A 15,363-nucleotide genomic window follows, 5' to 3' on the forward strand; every position below is an offset into this window, starting at 1 on the left:
GGCCTTTGTGTTGGCCCTGCTGAAGGCAAGATTGGACTTTTTCCATGACAGGATGGATACAGATGGAACACTAGAAACGAAGGGGGCAGCTTCTATTTCCACCCAAATAAATCTTGCCACCCCACAATCTCCTGTGCGTGGGTCCATAAAATGCTTTTCTTGCAATCCCATGGGAGAGCCTGATTTCCCCTGGCTACAAAAGGACTTCCAGCACAGTTAAAGGGGGACTGGTGCTTTCTTGGGGAACGGCTGCAATTTTCTGAATTTCAGGCTGAAGAGCTTTGGTTTGCTTGCACATTGATGGGAAAATTAACCACTTTAAATGAGGATCTTCGACTGTTCTTCAGAGCTTCTGGCCCCACCTACCAGCTGTCAGTGCACCCCTGTGCTCTTCCCTCTTGTCATGTGTCACAACGTTAATCACATAGGCCTTTGTGCAGTGGTGTCTTTACTGTGTCTCCTAGACTCTAAGCTCTTTAATTGGCAGGGGAGCTACCCTGAACAAAGGCTTGATGACTGGAAAATGGTACCCAGCACACTGAAGCAACCTACCCCCCAAACCCCAAGCCTATCTTTGGAGATGGGGGACTAGAGGTTCTCCACCTGGGTCCTTCCTCTCTTTTCCCTGCTCCAGCTGCTCCTTTGTACCCCGCTCTCTGTCCAGCAGGAACCTGCCTAACAGTGGTTAGGGAGGACTGGCGGGAGTACAGATGACTTTTACTCTCTTATTTATAACTATCTGTTTTCAAATTTTCTAACAAGAGTTTGTAACAAGAACTTTCACCCTGCCTAGTATGGCTCAGTGGATTGAGTGCTGGCCTACAAGCTAACTGAAAGGTTGCCAGTTCGATTCCCAGACAGGGCACATGCCTGGGTTGCAAGCCATGTCCCCAGTTGGGGGAGTGTGAGAAGCAACCAATCTATGTTTCTCTTGCACATCAATGTTTCTCCACCTCTTTTTCTCCCTTTCTTCCCCCCTTTCTAAAAATAAATAAAATCTTTTTAAAAAAGATCTTTCAAACAATGAAAAATACCGATGCATAGTAAACGAACCCCTCTGAAATTAGCATTTCAAAAACAATGAACCAAGGCCCAGGCTGCTGTGGCTCAGTGGATTGAGCGTCGGCCTGCGAGCCAAGTGTTGCTGGTTCGATTCCCAGTCAGGGCACATGACTAGGTTGCACGCCAGGTCCCCAGTTGGGGGCGCGAATGAGAGGCAACCACACAGCGATGTTTCTCTCCCTCTCTTTCTCCTTTCCCCTCTCTCTAAAAATAAATAAACAAATAAGTAAATTATTTAAAAAAAAAACAAACAAAAAGAAAAAACAATGAACCAGGATCTTGAAGCAAAGATCAAAAAATCAGTGCCCCCTTTATTAACTAAGACCACCAAACTCAGTTTCTTCCTTTGAACAAATCTCAGAATTATTGCTGTCCTTGGTCCCCTTGGACACTGCATGGGGGTGCTAAGTGTGTAGGAACAGGGTTATGGCTTGAATTCCAGAAGAACAGTCCCACAAACAGCCAGCTTGCCAGTTGGCTTTATGTCTGTTGTCTTTTCATACTGTTTCTAGAACATTGGGGATTTATAGCCACTAATGATCTGTGTACTGTCCCAAGGGAAACCATTGAAGGATAAATTTAATTAAACAAAGACAAAGGAATAAATACAAACTAGGTTCTGACAAAACAACTGTTGTTTTTTGGCAGTGGTCACTTCCATTTAAAACAAATACAGATGTTTTTGGATGATTCTTTATGCTTTTAAAAAACAGCACTTCTTTTTTCTCACAGCCTGGGAGGGTTTCACTGAAGGATGATGAAACCGTGGGGCTGGGGTGGCAGAAGAACTGGATTCAGAGTTCTTATTACCCTTCTAAATCTTCTTTACCTGGTGACCCCCACTCATGGCTCACAACTTCAGTCAAATGTCACCTCCTCCAGGAAGCCTTCTCCAGGTCAGCTGGGTTCCTTCCCCTGACTCCCTAGCACCATACACATGGCTCCACTCCTGCACTTATGCCAATTCCCCCTGGTGCTGGAAGGACCTGATCATACTCTGGCAGCTCCCCTGGCATGTGATCTTGTAGTCTGCCTCAGTTTGGGTTCCCCAGAGCCTAGCACTGTGTCCTAGTGCATATAGTTGGGGCTCCATACATATTCATCTGCTGAATGAACAGTGGCAAAGCCCCAGCCCATTGCCTCCCAACTCTAGTCCTAAAAATACTCTCCTCCATCAGAAATGGTGGCATGGGAAGATGAGGGAGATGAAAACAAAACTCCTCCCTCCTCCCTCTCCTCATCCCCAGCAAGAGGAATTCCCATACCAGAAGCGGATTCAGAGCACAATGACATCCGGGAACCAGCCCCCAGCTGCAGACCCCAGAAGGATCATCATGACAGCTAAGGACCCGCTGCCTTGCTGTCTGTGGCATCCGAGACCTAGCACAGCGCCTGGAACATTGCAGGTGTTCAGTAAGTACTTGTGAATAGGCAAATGAACCCACATTCGAGTTACCCAGACACAGGGCTGACCAGTGTTCCTCCCTGACCAATCTTAACTAAGCCGTGAGCTCTGAGACAAACCAGGTGAGTATTATTTTTTGCTCAGGGAGTTCTATAAGAGCATGCATTTCGTAAGTAGGTGCTTAGTGGACATTTGTTGATTTGACTTGACAGCCACCAGCCTGTTAGAGGTCCAGGTTCCCCCATGGTTTGCCTTGCCAAAACTATAACTTAACACTGAATTTGCAATTGAATATTTAATGTCTCTTTCCCCTGTCACATTGAGGGCAGTGCTTGTTTTGTTCAGCCTTTTAGCTCAAGTATCTAGCAGGGTGTCTGGCATATAGTCAATCTTTAAAAATATATTTGAATGGCTGACTGAATTAATTTGTCAAATTGTTCAAAGGGCTCGCAAAACAACAGTGAGTAAAACAGATTAAAAAATCAATCCATCAATCCCTGTCCCCATGGAGCTGCTGGTGCGTGGGACCCAGCTCCGACTGACTCCCTGGACAGATTGCGCACACCTCTTTCCAACTCCCAAGGCCAAGTGCATTTCTTGAAATCGGCTTCAGTGGCAGTATTTACACCACAAGAATTGGTGAACATTACAATTGGAGCTTTTTTCCCCAGAGATCTAGTTGTTAAGCCCTTACCAGCACACCCCTGACAGAGGCCAGACATAAACAAAATAAACAGGTAAAAATATATGTTACATTAGATGTTATAAGTGCTATGAAACAAAATGAAGCAGGAAATAGTGTGGTCAGAAGATGATCTCACGGAAAAGATGACTTTATACATGGATCTGAAGGAGATAATATGGGACTTGAACTTTGCAGGAGGAGATAAAGGGAAGCTGTTTCGTTAGACAGGGTGGGAGTGAGTGAAAGAACATTGCCTCTGGAGCTGAACCTGGCTGCAGCCGGGTGATTTCTATAAGGTTTAATTTTCATAGAGGTCAAATAATTAACTGGCGAGCACATCTTATTGCAAGGCTAAATGGGATAATAAAGCACCTGACAGACGGTAGGTACTGAGCAGACATTAGCCTCCTTATTTCTTAGACTAGGGTAAAGCCGGGTCTTACATCACAATTCTAATTAGTATCACTTTATTGGGTACCTCTGAAAACCCTACACATGGACCTCAGATTCAGATTTTAAATAATGTCACGAATCGTTGACTAAGTTTTGGTTTGGGAGTTCTATTCTGAATTGATATGATACAGCAAAGCAGGCAATTTTGAACTCGGTAAAAAAAAAGAAAAAAAAAACCTCACCAAGTTCAAGCAATGCCTTGCAACAGGGCAATCCTTAGCATCTAGCTGAGAGTCAGCAAAATTTGCTTGTTTTTCTTAGTTCCTGGAGAATTTTAGGAAGGATGTTAACTATGTCTGCTCAGTCTTCACGGGTGAAATAAATCAGTGAGGGTTTGATGACTAAGAGCCCAAAGTTGTGCTCACATTCATCTTAGCTCCCCCTGCACTGCCCCCCCAGGCTCTCCCGTGCAGGGGAGATTTAAGTGCCTTCCTCCAGTTGTGATCTCAAAACCCTGGCATAGTGCCTCGGCCCAGAGAACTTGGAAAACTTTCATCTGGTTACCCTGAACAAGGAGCACGGGACACAGACCGTGGTTGCTGTGGCTGACATCATCCTGGGTGAAATCAAAGCGCTTTTACTGACTTTTCAGAATTTTAGACAAGCCGCATTGCATGCTGTTGACACCCATGACAGTTGAGGGAAGGCAAAAGGAACACCATTAAAGACGCACACCACTTTTTAAATAGCTCCTGCTGTTATTTAGCCTGAGATGTAAAAACCAAAAATTATCTATCACAGCAAGGGAGGAGAGAAACGTATTATTAGGCTGTTATATCACTCAAGTGGGCAACAGTGGGATTTCTGCCTTCTTGAACGCGAAAGCCGTGTCAGAATTAAGGCTCCACAAACGCAGGCAAAACCCAAGTCTGCATTTTGGGGCCCGGTCCCCTTCTCTTATCATGTCTGAAAGCACTAATCTTATTTTGACAGCTGCCATTGGATTTAAAGACTTTCAACAGTAAATGTGAGTCATCGGCCTTGCGCTTATACTCTGGAAGAAACCAAACAAATCCAGGGTCCTAGAGGAAAGCAAGTCTGTCCTTTAGGCAAACTCCAGAGGTGCTTGCGTGCTTCTTTCTCCCAAGAGTCAAATTCCTTTTTAGTCAATTCTCTTGCTCAGTAACAAGATTTTAGTTTTCTTTTGAGAATGGAAAAGAAAGGGGGTGCCCCAAAATAAAGCCTTAAAACATAAGTAAATCTGACCGAATTAGGTTGATCAAAAGAAAAAACATGAACGAATAATGCCCTACTCTCACAGAGTGCTTTGCAATTCCCAAAGGGTTGTCCCATCACCACGTCCTTAAATAACAACTCTACTAAGTGGGCTCTCCCAGAGAGAGAGCTAGTTTAAAACACTGAGGTCAGTGGTTTTCAAACTTGAGCTTACATCAGAATCCTGTTAACTGGCTTGTTAAAACACACATTCCTAAGCCGCACCCAAGTCTAGGGTAGGACCTGAGAATTTGGACTTTCAACAGGTTATCCCACAGAGCTGAAGCTGTTGTCTGGGACCCCCACTTTGAGATTCACTCGTCTAGGGGCTTGTGAAAATAAGAAAGCAGAGAAGCTCGACAAGGTTCAAACTCAGTTCTCCCTGCTGTGTAACTGTTTCTCAACAACTTGGATTTCTCCACTCACATTTAGTCAGCTCAGTTCTCCCACTGGGCCCTCTCATCCAGACTACCCTCCTCGCCCTTTCAAACCCTGCACCCTGGCACAGCCAGAGGGTGAGCACGCTGCACGTAATGATGCCCAAGTTCCCAGGCCCAACAGCCAGGACTAAGAGGGAGCCCTATGACCAGTTGTCCTCTGCTCAGTGGCTCTCTGCTTCTGCTCGGGGCAGTCTTCACCACTTACTCTGAGGCTGTGTGCGTAACCTACTCTTGCTCCATGCTCTGACTGTGGGCCACCCCAAAGCTCAGACCCTGCCCTCCCCTTCCACACCCTCTTTCTCCCTCCAGGAGTTCATCCATTTACAGGGTCAGTTAGCACCACCAAGCACATCCAGTCAGGCATTCTCATGAGCGCGGGTCCTCCACCTCCAGCTGCACCTACTTGGGTGGGCTCTTTCTCAAGGTCACTAGTTTTTCCTCATCACTAGATTTCCTCCTCAAAGTTATCCCCCACATCTTATGTGATCAATTCCTCCCTCCAGCAGAGATTATTGCTGTGGTCTCCTACTTAATTCTGTGGGTATAAGAAACAAGTACTGAATTGACTGAACTGATTGGAATTGCAAACACAGCATCTTTCCTATTTTCCTGCCCACGGGTGGAGCACAAGGGAAGCCAAGATCTGAGTGTTTCCTGGATCTCAAACATGTAAGAGAAACACTGATTTTTCTCTCACCACCTCTTAAGAGTGTCTGACCCATAAAGGGGGAATCAATAAGTGTAAAATGAATAAATGAATGGATGGATGAATGAATAAATGGATGGTATTTCTGCCCCTACTCTCTAATTTATTCTAATCATAAATACATATATAATCATATATAATCATATGTATTTTAAAAAAACTGCCAGACTCAATTCACTAAAACATGGTTTTATACTTGATACCCTGTGTTCATCCCCCCTACTCACCAAAGACCGCTGTTGGAATTTGGTTTAGAACCAGATCACTCCCGAATTTGTGTGGGCTTACATTTTTTCCCTTGTCCCCGACGAATGCCCCAAACAAATTTCTCCAGGCGGGCAGTGTGCTCTAGGCAGCAACCCCCAAAGACAACAAGCCCTGCGTTTTTCTTCTTCTCTTCTTGGACTTGCTAGTAAAACCTGCCCCGCAACATCTTCCCTGTTCTATCCTCTTTCTCTGGTCCCTTGCGGCTTTTTGTCTCAGCACCCACTTACCTTCCCCAAACATCTTGTTCTGAATTTACTCGTATATGCATAACATACTAGCATATATATTCGCTTTATTGAGTTATAAGTGATATGTAATAAACTGTATATATTTAAAGTATACAATTTAATAAATATGACATATCAAGATAGCATCATAATCAAGATAATAAACATATCTGTCACCCCTAATCCCTCCAAATTCCCTCTTGGCCCTTGGTAATCCCTCCTCCTGCCCCTCCCATCCCCCTGGCCCCAGGCAACCACTAATCTGCTCTGTCACATAGATTAGTTGCCATTTTCTAAAATTTTATATAAATGGAATCTTTTTATTTCATTATAGCAGTTAGAACCTCTAGTACAATGCTGAATAGACATAATTGAGAGTGAACATACAGTCTTGTTCCTTATCATAGGAGGAAAGCATTTAGTCTTTCATTCTTTAGTATGATGTTAACTATAGGTTTTTTCATAGATATCTTTTATCAGGTTGAGCAATTTCCCCTTTATTCCTAGTTTGCTAAGAGTTTTTATAATGAATGAATGTTGGGTATTATCCAAAGCTTTTTCTGCATATATTAAAATGACCGTATGTTTTTTTCATTTTTTAGTCTGTTAATATGGTGAAGTATATTGATTGATTTTTCGGACTTGATTCCATATAGATTCTATTTGTTTTGTTTTTTTTTCCTCACCTGAGGATATGTTTATTGATTTAGAAGAGAGGAAGAGGGGGAGAGAGAGAGAGAAAGAGAGAGACATCGATGTGAGAGAGAAACATTGATTGGTTGCCTCCTGTAGGTACAACTTGGGACTGAATCCGCAACTTTGGTATGTGCCCTGACCAGGAATTGAACCTGCAACCTTATGGTGTATGCAACGACACTCCAACCAACTGAGCCATCCAGCCAGGGCTCTATTTGCTGAATTTTTAAGAATTCCTACATCTAAATTCATGAGGAATGTTAGTATAGTTTTATCTCTTTAATAATGTGACTATTTTTCTGGATCGCGCTCATTAATTAAACTCTAATATAAAAGTTATTAAATCATGTATGTAGCTTTGGAAAATAACATCAGGAACATATCTGAAGAATGAAGGCAATAAAATATTTGGTATAGTTATTCAGAGAGAAAAATATTAGAAAGCTGGACAAGAATGTTTACATCTTTTTGCCAAGTGAAGTTTTCTAACTGTTGCATTGTTATTCTTCCAGATAGATTAAATAGTCCAGAAGAGAGGAAAGGAAAGAAAAAAATCCTTATTTAAAAGAGAAAGAAAGAAAAGGAAACAATATAAAATTATTTCTTGTTAGTGGGAATTCAAGAGTAAGGGAATGATTGCAGACAAAGAGGTGTGAAGAAGCACACACTTCAGGAGGATTTTGCCTGCCTAGTTATTTTTATGGGGAAAGGGAAGGACGTAAAGTTCTCCAGAGCCCTATAGGCTAGGCACTATGCTAATGCTTTTGCATGTACCTCATATAATGGTCCTGGATGGGAAAGATTTTTTGGAGGACAAAAGGATCCACAGTGTTGACCTCCAGCATATTCCGAATTGCTCATATGGACAGAACTTTGAAGGGAAGGTTATTTGTTGTGCTTGACTTAGTCTTTGAATAGAAGGACACATTCTGAGCCACTGACCAACTGGTGTCCAGAGGAGGGTTATCTGAGCAGTGAAGAGACCCAACACCAAGTCATCTGAAGATGTATTTACACTTCCCCTGCAGAGGAGAAAATTAATGGGAGCAGGGGTAGATAATACAATACTCTTCAATAATGAAAGGGCTTTCTTTTTTCATTTGGAAAAGGAAATACACTTTTTAGGATATGGCTTCAGGTGGCAAAACACGGTCAATGGCAGGAATTGTGGAGAGAAGGATTTCAGCTCAACCACTGATCCAAGCTGTACGAGGAAAGAGGGTACAGATGCTTTGCATGACCTGGTGGTGTCCCAGATGGGAGATGGTGGTGGACATGTACCATTGCCCATCTGGGACACCAGGAGGGAATACAATTCCTGGGTTATGTGGGATAGGGAGCTACAAGCCTGACAGCCAAGGTCCATTTCCACTTGAAGAACCTATGAATTAGCTGTGTCTGCCTCCTCTCTCCACATAGGCAGAGTATGAGTAGAAAATGATGTACATGGGTGTATGTGTGTATGTGTTTGAATACAGTCACCTGGGAGGCACTCTCACAGCCATTATGTACACTGACAAGCCACAGTAGCTGGTAGTGAACTTGGGGAGATGATCAGCATTTTAATGTTAGTCCTGATGAATTTGTTCTGAATCACCCCTGGATCAGTGAGCCTTTGGACCTGCCTGTCTACTGGGCTTGGAGGAGTTTCTCTGGTTGCAGGGTTACCCTGTTCCCTTCTGGGGACCCTCAAGGATCATAGGACAGTACCAAACTATGGTGAAGAGCTAGGACTATGAAGTCCCAGGATTTGTATTCTGGTTTGAATATATTACTAGCAATATGATCTTGAGTAAATTGTCTAATCTTTTTATTGTACCTTATTTTCCTTATCTGTAAAATGAGAATGACAAAACCTGCTTTAAGAGCTGTTCTGAGAACTAAATGAGATAACAGGTATAAAGCCCTCGGGAGTACCCCTGGCACATGGTAAACACTTCATAAGAGGCTAGCGTTAGGCCTGACCTCATGTGCAGCACGCTGAGCTGGGCAAGGGCTGCAGTCATGTTTGGTAGCAATTACCTTGATCGTTTATTTGATTTACTCTCATGTAAGCAGCTCAGAAACAGAGATCAGGTTTTGGCCCAGCCTCTCCTTGACACAACTCGTCACTGTCTATCCCCGTACCAAAGCCATGGGCTAACATGGATTTATCAATGAGACAGGTCTAATTTGTCACCACCCTTCCCATTTTATGGGTGAGGAAATTGAGTCAAGGAGTTTAAATAATAGCTCAGGGTGAGAGAGCCACACCCATGAGTGATAATGTCAGGACTCAAACCCAGTTCTTTCCACAAGACCACTGGCAGGCAAGCAACAGAGTCATTACCTTTCTCTGAGAAAGAGAATTGTTCTTTATGGTTGTCCATATTAAGCTAAGTCTGGTGCTGATGAAAAAGACAGTTGGACTGCTTCAGAGTGACTAGAGGGGTGGATCAGATGGGACAGCACAGCCCTGGCTCCAGCGCCATCCTCTCTCCCTTAACTAGAAGCCCTCCCTCTCTTCCCTCGGTCCTGGTCCCCTTGCTGCCTAACACCAGTGAATTTCAGAGCATGGCAGCAATCCACGTCAGAAGTTCCCTGACAGCGCAGTCCTGGGCCCACTCCAGATCTGCTGACTCTGAATCTCTCGGGTGAGGCCCAGGGGTCAGCTTCCGGGTGATTCAAGTTATTGAAGCTTGAACCCCTGCCCTGGATTCACATCCCTCCTGCCCCTGGGCCTCCTTGCCCCTCCATAGGCCTGTCTGAATCCCAGGCAGCTTCTGCTTCATGCTCTTTGCATGCACTGTTCTTGACAGGAGGGAGCCAAGGCCCCACCAGCACGATGGGAGAGCCTGGGGGCCTCTCAGCCTGAGGTTGGAAAACCACCGTGTGTGGGAAAGGCCCTTGCTCCTGACATCAGGGGAGAGAACTTTTTACTTTTTATTTGCTGCTCTCAAATTCCTCTCACTTCTCTAAGCCAGCCCACAGAAAATGGGCATGGGCAGATACCCAAATCCCAGCACACACTGGGGCATGAGACAAGGACAGGACTTTCTTGGGCTCCTAAGAAGGGCATGGCAGGAAGGGAGTTAGCACGGTGATGGGAGGCTCCGTACTCCGGGGAGAACTTCTTGGAGAGGAAATGTTCCTGAACAGGCTGGGGCGGGAAGGCGGGGGAGGGAGGGGGCAGGGCCTGGAGAGGATAGAGGCGGGTCTAAAGGGATGCTTAAGTGGTTTGCTGAGTAGTGCGTGAGGTGACCTTCCCTGGGCTCCCCCAGTTATCCAGTAAGTCATACTAAACCCACGAGTATTTGGTGGGAGTGGTTTTTGTTCTGGAAACTGAAGATGGGTGAGAGGTTCCAGCAGATCAGGGTGAGTCAGGCTGAATTCAACAACCTGGGATCCTGGGGTCTGAGAGGAGCCGAAGAACACGGAGCCCCTGGGGTTCATGGCATTCCAGGGCTTTGGGCTTCTATAGCCACAGAACCAGAGGAGTCAGGCAGATGTTCCCTAATCAAGGGGGTGGGCAGGGAGGCCTCTAGCCAACCACTCTCAACCCCGAAACTGAAAAGTGAGAAGATAAAAGGAAAATGTGGTTTGGCTCTATAAATGCGATACTAATTACAGCCATTTGTGCAAACTGTTTTCCATTAATGTTTAATTGCTTACCATGCGGTATAATAACAGTTACGCATTGCATAAACTACACGTCTGATTAGCTGAGTTTTATTTGGCTCCATGTGGGCCCATCTTCCTCATGCCTTTCTTGCCTGGTTGTCTATGGGCTAATACAGTGACTTTATTTACAACTTGAAAAAAAAAAAGTATGGGCACAGCACTCAGTGTTTGAGTAATTCTTTCCTCTAACAGGTGGACGGCTTCATGCTGGCTCAAACATCAGTGTTGTCTAGTTTGGGGGCTTGGCCAAAAAAGAATGTGAGTTCTATTAAAACATATCTGTTGGCCCTTTTCTCTGTAGGAGAACCATAAAGTATCCTCCACCAAAGCACGCAGATCTCTGTGCCCCTCTAAAACAGAATCAAATAATCATTCCCAGCCAATGTCACTAACTCATCCTAAGTCCATGCTTCAGAGAACAGACTAAAATACGGAAACAGTTCCTCACAGAACAGTTTATAGAGATCAGGGATGAAAAGGCTCTTCAGTTCTCCCTGAAGAACAGTGGGGAAGCAAAACACACCAGCTCATGAATTCAAGGAGGCTATTTCTGAGAAGGTGCCTCCAACCATCTTCCACTATGGCCTACTATGTGCTCGGCTCTGGTTTAGGTGCTGTGATGGCAGAGTAGGCAGTGGACATCAATACAAAATATATGAATTACAAAACCTCGTTTGTATCCTTAAGGAGGGGATGACTTGGTTGGGAGATGGGCCACTTCTGAATTAAACGGGGCCAGATCAAAGCAGAGGGAGCAAGAGAGAAGAGGAGGACAGTACAGATACATCAGCAAAGCAATCTTACTTCTGCAAGTCATCTGATCCGAGTTGAGGATGTATCCTTGCTTGCACCTGCAGATGTAGGAGCCAGGGGTGTTGATGCAGAAGTGAGCACAGTTATGCTCCAGGAGGCTGCACATGTGGGCCACTGAAAGGAAAGATATGGCAAGTTTAGGCAACAATAATGCCTCCTCTAACTTCACGCACACTACAAACATTTATTCCGAACCTATTCTGTGACGGAGAGAGCAGGGTCCAGAGAGAAACAAGCTGCAGTTTCCACCTTCACAGGGGTTTAAAGCCTCTGGTTGGATGAAATAATTCTATACATAAATGCTATCAGCCACATCTAGATAAAGGGCCATGGAGGGTTAAAGGGGAGTGGTATTAGGCTATGCCATATGAAATTGCCAATACATATTCAACTAAGAACAGGTCCAGATGACCTACAAAAAATGAAATTTCATGGTTCAATTAATAATACCCAACTGGTAGGTTGCAAGATCAGAAATATTGCTGATACCAGAGCAGCTTCGGCTAAGGTCTGGATTTTTGGTAGGCAGAAATGGAGTTGGAGGAAAAGCTATTAAGTGAGGATGTGATTAAGAATCAACAGTTTCAGCCCTGGCTGCTGTGGCTCAGTGAATTGAGCGTCGGCCTGCAAGCCGAGTGTTGCTGGTTCGAATCCCAGTCAGGGCACATGACTAGCTTGCACGTCAGGTCCCCAGTTGGGGGCGCGAGTGAAAGACAACCACACAGTGATGTTTCTCTCCCTCTCTTTCTACTTTCCCCTCTCTCTAAAAATAAATAAACAAATAAATAAATTATTTTTAAAAAATTAACAGTTTCTCAGGATCATAAATCCCAAGAGTAGTGTAATATTTTTAATATGTAAAAGTGTTATTCTAAATTTTGGAGTAAAAAACGTATAGCTTTCAGATACATCACTTCTTACATAAGTTTGTTTGGAGCTCATAAAAATTGTTTTTTTACATTTTAATTTATGACTTTATCAAAAAATGCAATTTGAACATATTTAAGATTTACCAACATCAGTGTAAACAAGTACAAGTTATACAAGTGTTCTCAAAAACAAAAAAAGATGACCATATGTGGAAATACATTTATAGAAGCTAAAATAAAAGATGCTTCCAAAAGCTAAGAACAATTCCATTAATCCAGTGCTTTGGAAAACTCAGCTACCAGTGAAATACATGGTGTATCTTAGTCCTAAGTGAGAAACATGGTAAGCACTAAATGAACTAGGGGAATAAAACATTTATTTCATAATAAGATAATTTAGAATGATCATTCTGTGGTTATAATTATCTATGTTTCAGCTCCTAAGATACAAATAAGGAACAGGTAACATTAGGAAAGTTTGTAGACTAAATCCAATCAATCATTTTTACTTTGCTGTGAAATTAATATCTGTTTTTGTGACCATGGGCAACTTTATTAACTTCTTCATATAAAATGGAGATGAAAATAGCACCTACCTCATAAGGGCTTTGTAAGGGTTAAAATAATCAAGGTGGTAAAGTGCTTAGAACAGTGCCCAGTGTCTGGGGGATGAATGCTCATACCTGTTAACTGTTATATAGCCAAGGACAAGCATGGTGGCCTTTTGTTTTGTTTTCCATACATGGGTTCATCCTATATATATTGATCTTCAAATTGGTTATTCACTGAACATTATTCATAAATTCTATCTATATTGATATATACCATCTTTCATAGCACCTATGATGCACCCCCATTCCAGAGATGTTAAAATGTGAAGACACATACAGTTGATACTCATTATTTGCAGATTCTGAATTTGTGGATTTGCCTACAGGCTAAAAGTTATTTGTGACTCCAAAGCCAATACTCACAGTGCTTTCATGGTCTCTCTCGTGGCCATGCTCAGAGCGATGAAACACCTGAGTCACCTGATGCGCATATTGCCAGCTGACGCTGAACAAGGCGCTGCTCTTTTTGTTTCAGCTCTCTGACCATAAACGTGTCCTTTTCAAGGTCTAGTTCATGTCATGATTTTCACATTTTTGTGCTTTTATTGGTATTTTGCTGTTTAAAATGGTCACAAGCGTAGTGCTGGAGTTTGCAGAAGTGAACTGCTAATGAAGCGTGTCTCGTGTTCCCAACTGCAAGAGGCTCTGATGCGCCTTACAGAGAAAGTGCGCATTAGATCAATTTCGTTCAGGCATGGGAACTCAGTGCTGTGGGCTCTGGGTCCAAAGTTAATGAACCAACAATAGATATTAAATAAGCTGTCTTTAAACAGAAACACCCATAACACAAGACTGTGTATTGATCAGTTAACAAAAATGTGACCAGTGCCTTGCAGGAACCTGTCTTTCTCCGAGGAGCAATGTTCAGTATTTGCTAACTCAGTGTTCACCACGACTGTATAGACACAGTTGCTGACAATAATGAGAACCAACTGTATATCTTAGATCCAATCCAATACATTACTCTGGTTTATTCCTTCCTATTGCTTTATTCATTGGTCATACAACTCATTTTATTTGGCCACTTCCCCATTAGCTGATATGTGAGCAGGTCCCAAATTTTTGCTTTCACAATACTGTGATGAATATTCTCAAACACGCCTTCTCAAACACATGTGCAACTGTTTCTTGAGTCCGGGGTTCTAGTTTAACAGATATGGACTAAGTGCCTTGCCAGGAGGGTCACAGCAGCCACGCATGAGAGTAACAATTCCAACACCCTCAAAACTTCAGCACTCAGCATTCCGGACTTTACATTTGTGACAATATGTGAGGGAAAAATCATTATCCTGTTTTTAATTTGCATTTGCTTTGCACCTTGGAAGGCTTTCTTGTTTAAGTGGACTGCTGGAATCAAATCACCCACGGGCACAAGGATGTTGCTGAGGAACCGTCAGCATGTAACTCGGTAATGAAGGAAGTTTAAGGTCTAGGAAACCAGCCACACAGCATTTAAGAACTGGCGCAAGGTCCAAGTGAGGAAGCCCAGTGTCCTGTCTCCTCACCGGGACCCTGGCAGATCAAACAGGAAGGCCGGAGACTTGAGGCAGAGAAGATACCAGTTGGGCAGCAGAGAGCACAGTGGTGAAGAGGGTAGCTTCTGGAAATAGACTAATGCTCAGCTTTGCCACTTACTATGCATGACCTTGTATGAATTACTTCATTTCTCTAAACTCCACTTTCTTCACCTGTCAAAGGGAGGAAATTAAAAGAACTATTGCATAGAGTTTTAGAGTGACAGCTTGTTGCTCAGGCTTGTTTGGGCCGGGTATCATAAAAGAAATTGGAACCAGAGACTGTAACTCGGTGTGATGGAAAAAGCACGGAATGAGGAGCCAGCCTTGTGTTCAGTTCTCCTCTACCTCAAACAAGGGAGGGAAGCTCAGGTAAGATGGGTAGCTCTTTCTGGCTTATTTCTTTACCTGCAGAATAAAGGCATGAACCGTGTCTAGAGACCCTCGGCGCACATGCTTATTGTTTCGTCTGTGGAGCACCCCCTTTTTCCAGAAACTGCCCTTCTCACTCCAGATGCACAGTAACTGTGGGAGCCACTGTGTTTTATGAGGCAGCCCCACTCCCGGCTGCTGTTGTGGGGGCGGGGGCGAACAGGATTTGACAATCAGAGTCCTTTCTTGGCACTTAGGAACTAGAACTCAGAAAAAGGGGGTTTAAACCAAGAGCAAGTTTATTCAGGGAGCTGATATGCTCTCTGCCCATGGACCAGAGGAGTCAGTCCATGGGGAAGCAGAGGGAA

General features: G+C 43.7%; 1 protein-coding gene across 3 annotated transcripts in view; it reads right to left on the reverse strand.

The window, feature by feature from the left end:
- The window catches only part of MATN2 (matrilin 2), a 132,864-nt gene that overhangs the window by 61,321 nt on the left and 56,180 nt on the right, over nucleotides 1-15,363 (reverse strand). For all 3 annotated transcript variants that reach the window (XM_090283534.1, XM_090283533.1, XM_090283532.1), the window contains exon 4: nucleotides 11,621-11,743. In XM_090283534.1, the coding sequence (XP_090139660.1) occupies nucleotides 11,621-11,743 (123 nt within the window). The remainder of the gene's footprint in view (nucleotides 1-11,620; nucleotides 11,744-15,363) is intronic.

The sequence above is a fragment of the Furipterus horrens genome, unplaced genomic scaffold (assembly GCF_987537825.1).
Source record: "Furipterus horrens unplaced genomic scaffold, mFurHor1.1.pri manual_scaffold_7, whole genome shotgun sequence".
NCBI lineage: Eukaryota > Metazoa > Chordata > Mammalia > Chiroptera > Furipteridae > Furipterus > Furipterus horrens.